General features: G+C 48.7%; 1 protein-coding gene and 1 long non-coding RNA gene across 2 annotated transcripts in view; one reads left to right on the top strand and one right to left on the bottom strand.

The window, feature by feature from the left end:
• LOC109297389 overlaps positions 1-5146 on the top strand; it is a 788954-nt gene that overhangs the window by 481414 nt on the left and 302394 nt on the right. The gene's annotated exons all lie outside the window — the stretch shown is intronic.
• ABCA1 (ATP binding cassette subfamily A member 1) overlaps positions 1-5146 on the bottom strand; it is a 168283-nt gene that overhangs the window by 39301 nt on the left and 123836 nt on the right. Inside the window, exons 24-27 of the mRNA XM_019517098.1 lie at positions 4520-4592; positions 3618-3820; positions 1708-1756; positions 1158-1271 (exon numbers count right to left, since the gene is read on the bottom strand). Coding sequence (XP_019372643.1) covers positions 1158-1271; positions 1708-1756; positions 3618-3820; positions 4520-4592 — 439 coding nt within the window. The remainder of the gene's footprint in view (positions 1-1157; positions 1272-1707; positions 1757-3617; positions 3821-4519; positions 4593-5146) is intronic.

Here is a 5146-nt window from a genome sequence, read left to right as displayed (position 1 = left end):
TATGCCTTGGGGTCCCCTTGGTTCGGCTGACTAAGGGAGGCCACTTTTTGTACTTCAGACTGAGGGAAGCACACCAAGTTCTTGAACTGAGTCAAGTACCCTCAAGGGCTACTAGGTCTGTGTTTCCCAGGGGGCACAGACCCAAGATCACTCCAGACCCTGGGTGGTGGTGGCCCTACCCCCAGGCTAGAGGGTGTGCTCCAGGAAGGGGGTCGGCTAGATGTGAGGCACCCCCAGGGAGGCACTTGGAGCCTGGAAGGTGGTCGGGCGCAGTGAGGTGGGTGTCTCCGCGCAGGAGCACCCCCTACTGGCTCGCCACACTGGAGCCCAGCTTTTCAGCCTAGTGACACCCTGAATTATAAGGCATCAAGTAGCAGACATGATGATCTATTTATTCTGAGAATGGGAATATAAACCTGGCCTTGGTGAAGGGCATTTTGAATTTCAAAGGGTGGGTAAATACTGACACAAGAGTAGGAAAATTTAACAGCTGAGTTACAGCGTGCTTTAGGAACAAAGTTATTGTGTTGATGTCACATTTCCATATTCAAGATGTCACTGTGGATACTGTATCAGTATAATGAACTGGGCCAGTGCCCAATGAAAACAATGGTAAAAGCTTCCTATTGACCTAGTGGGGTTTGGGTCAGGCCACATAACTCCCATTCTGGCAAACTGCCTCATGTTTGTGCATTAGATTCTTCAGGGCCTTACTGTGCACCACAGATCAAGTCAGGATACATAATTCTGATTGCCTGACTGACTTTGTTCCGCTCTCCTTGGCCATGACCCATGAAGGAAAATAGGGATTTAAAAATATCCTGCCCAAGGACACAACAGCCAAGGTTTCAGTCCATCAGGGATTTTAACACAGTATAGAAACTAGTAGCACATTCACTGGAAGGAATTTTGAAAATATATTCTTCTTCTGTAGACCTACAACCTAATGCGTATGAAATTGATGAATTCCTTTGTGTGATGCTGCTTGGCTTTTTCAATTTCTTCCTAACATCCAGGTTCTCTTGCATTGCCATTTGCCAAACAACACAGACAGTGAACAGTTTTTTCTAGAATTACTGTTTTTCAATGACAGAAGAATAACTGGGCAGAGAGAGAGACACCTGCGCTTATTAAGACCTGGGTCCTTCCAACTCTACCTGGGTCTATGTCTGAATCATTGGGGTCAAAAGCATCGTCTTCTGTGAAAGGACGAAGGCAGCTCTGTCTGTCTCCAAAGACCCGCCTATTCCTTCTTGCAGGTAATGTACCATCTAAAAGGTAACAGTATGTATTAGTTGTCTTACTCTATTGAATAAAGACAGCAAACCAGCTTAGGTCTCAATGAGATGTAGACACTGGGAACAGAAGTGTTGACAGCTCTTACATGTCAGCAACAACATTTATTTTATGCATGGACCTAAACAGAGGCCAACAGACTCCAAAGATTACAGAGTTGAATCTGTGGCTAAGTCGGAAATGGAACTCTCATGTTCGCTTATTTCCACTTCCTTGCTTTATTTAAATCACTAGACCCCCTTATTTGCCCAGTGACTGCATTCTTTTTAACAGGAATTCACCCCAACCAGGAATTCAGCCCTCCATCAGCTGTGTGCATTAGCAGATACATAAAAGTCCTGTGTCTAAAGCAGTACAGCTAGAGCTTGCATGACACCTGTGGCAATGTGGGCCTGAGACATCTGTGCTCACCTGATGTCTCTGCATCCACCCCACTGTCATCAGCCACTTTGAGAAAGATCTGAAAGGCAAAGAGAGGTTACAGTGGAAACCAGAAATGATACATGACAGCAGTTATGGGCTGGCAGAGATAATGTGGGAGATCCTAAGATTGCCAGGGCAGTGGGCAACATGCCAACATGGGAGAGAAGGGTCATGGTATTTGTTCCCTGGATGAGAGTGACTGGGGGAAATGGGGGGACTTCATGGGACACTGCTTTGCAGCCATGACTATAGTGCAATTAGTGACACCTGACCACTTACCAACAAAATGTGCCCCCTAGAATTCTGATCATGGAGTTTGGGGAGCTATTTTTTGCTAACAGCACATGTGCTCTCTTAATTCTCATGGATGATGGCATGCAACACCCATGTTCATGTACATTATGAACTTTTTTATTTCTAGCACTGTTAACCTGATAGAGCCACCATTAACTCTCAAGCACAATTAAGCAGAGTTAGTGCTGACTGTAATCTTCATCTCTTTGCAATGAAGAGGCAGGCATGAAATAATACCCTTAGGTCAGGGGTGGCCAATTATTTAGGCCCATGGGCCATACAGGGAGTGTTGAGGAGCTGTTGCAGGCTGGGCCAGCACCTGCCCCTCTGTGCAAAACCTCACCAAACCTCCCTACGTGGGATGGGGCTGTGGACAGAGGAGGAGCTGGTGTCAGTATGGGCAGGCTGCAACTTCAACAGAGGCAGCTCAGCTGGTCCCCCACCACCACCAATGCCACCTCTGGGCCATCCTTCTACCCCAAGGAGGGGCTGGAGCTGTTGCCAACCTTTGGCATCAGCTCCCCAGGTGCAAAGATGGCAGCAGCCAGGCACAAGCTGCTACTGGGCATTGGGAAAAAGTGGGACCTGGCTGTGGGTGTAGCTTTCTCTCCCTCACTGCTGCCGGAGCCCTTCTCACTGAGGCCGCCTGGAGCCTGAGCTGGGGCTGTCCTGCAGGTCCTTCCTGCTGCCAGGCACCAGGGACCTGGGGCAGCCTGGAAGCAGTGCTGGTGTCAGCAGTAGCAATGGGGAGGAGCCGCAAGGCATCCCTAGTGTGGGCTCTGGACAGCCACAGGAAGAAGGGTCCTGGCAACAGCAAGGAGGAGGTGGCATGCCCGCCGCCAGGTCCCGCTTCTTTCTGGCACCCAGCAGCAGCATCTATCAGGCTGCTGCCATCGTGGGCAGGGGGTGGATGGGGGTGCCTCTCTCTCTCTCCCTCTCTCCCTTTCCACCTGAACTGTCCTGCAGCTACAGCATGCCCTGATCCACAATGGCCTGGCCCCTCCTGTAGCTTACACCAGCTTGCACCCTGCACACCAGAAACAGAGCCAGATGGGGACCAGCACCATCTGTGGATGCTGCCGGCAGATTCCCACTGGAGACCAGGGCATCTGCCTGGGTCCACAGGTGATGCTGGATCTCACAACTTTGTGATTGCCTGCTCATGGGACAGATACAATCAATTGGTAGGTCAGATCCAGCCCACAGGCTGTATTTTGCCCACCCCGTATTAGGGGCTGTAGAACACATTCCTGAGTACAACTCAGAGCAGCTCCAAAGTATCAAGAAGTGCTTCATACAGTAATTTAAAAATATTCAAGATCAGCTCATGGGTGTAGGATGGGTACACCTCAACTGATTACAAAGGATTTATGTCCATATACACCTCCTGCAGATCCAGCTGTTAATTTCTAATGTCTGTCTCTCACGAGCACAAACCTAAATGGGGCAGGGGGAAATAAAACTATTTTCAGACTCCTGCAGATTATAAGCTCAGAGCCACACCAGTTCCAAGGTAGGCAGGCTGCTCAGGGAGATGGGATGACTTTGCCCAGGTCCCCGCAATCATTTGCTTTGCACTTTCTAAGAAGCTTTAGCTCACATACCTCCTCCAAAGTAGTTTCAGAGATGCCGTAACTTGAAATACCCAGGTCAGAGAGGCGGTCATCAATCTCATGGAACAGCTCTACAAAGGCTCCCTCTCTAGCAGCTTCATACGGCAAGACATAAGTAAGTTCATGGCCAATGTCCTCCACCAGCCTGGCCTCAGGAACGTGTTTCATAATGAGGTTGGAAATAGCAGACACATCTGGAGGAACCAAAGTACAAGAACGTGCCTGTGCTGTTATTGTGCACTACTGGTTAGTAAGGAATAAACAGGCTCAGGAACCTCCTTGGGATACATCCCCAGACGGTGCATATCACCATGATTCTGCTGCAGGATCAGATCCAATGGAGCAACAGACTTATACCACATTAGATCCCAGCCCAGCAGCTCTTTTGTAATTACAGCATTTTCGAGACTCTTGGAAACCAAACAACAGTAAAGGAGCCCTACATGCCACACTGTCCTAGCACAACAACAACCTCTACATTTAGACGTTTAGCTTGCTGGGATCCTTTGACCCCAGCTGACTTCCTGCCCCTTGGACAGGGGGCTGGACCCAATGATCTTACGAGCCCTTCCACCCCTAATGTCTATGAAATCTATGAAACCTCTGGGGAATACAAACAGGCTGACAAATGGCATCATCTTCCATGGCCATTAACTCCTGGGCCTGTCTGAACCCCAAATGGCTCATCAGGCAAAATATCCTGATATTTAGCATACTGTGTTCATAACGCTCTAAAAATATTAGCTGGTCAGTCCTTACAACTGCCTCCAAGAGGCTGGTAGGTCAGTGCTATGATCCCCATTTACAGACAGAAGGAACAAAGGCACCATGAGGTTGAGTTGCCCAATAGGTGGGTGAGAGAGGGTCATAGTGTAATCACTTGCAGTCCTTACCGATTGTCAGGGTGTCACTCTCATGGTCGCTGCCAAGCCCAGCATCAGAGCTGCTTTGGGACACGCTGTCATCCTGGTCCAAAAAGAAAAAGTGAAAAGTTATCTACAGCTGGATACCTAGGAAGCCAGCACTATACTGCACTCTCCTTACAACACCCTCTAGAGTGGAACAGCAAAAGAAAGGGTCTAGTATAGGGACTTTTACTATGGTTGGGTGCAGTAAACAGTTGAGATAAAACAGTAGGGCAACGACAGATGCTCGTATTTACTCTATTCAACACCAGAACCAAGTTTCTCAAAGCAGAAACATCCATCTCCATGCTGAAAACAATGATTTTAAGGACACCCTGCAAATGATGCAAGTTTAACCAGATCTAATCTGAAGGGCTGCATGATGTGGGGGGATGTGGGCACAATAGAGGGGAGCAACAGGCTACAGTTGGACCTAGACAGGTTACAAGGATGGGCAGAGGAGAACAGGATGGGGTTTAACACAGACAAGTGTAAGGTGATGCACCTGGGGAGGAACAATCGGCACCATACATACAGGCTGGGGAACTCCCCTCTTGTCAGCACGGAGGTGGAAAAGGATCTGGGAGTCATTATTGACTCCAAGATGAACATGAG

The sequence above is a fragment of the Gavialis gangeticus genome, unplaced genomic scaffold, assembly GCF_001723915.1.
Source record: "Gavialis gangeticus isolate Ggan-Ray unplaced genomic scaffold, GavGan_comp1, whole genome shotgun sequence".
In the NCBI taxonomy this organism is placed as follows: Eukaryota; Metazoa; Chordata; order Crocodylia; family Gavialidae; genus Gavialis; species Gavialis gangeticus.
The sequence above is the reverse complement of the archived record's forward strand: the minus strand, read 5'-3'. Positions and strand labels throughout refer to the sequence as shown.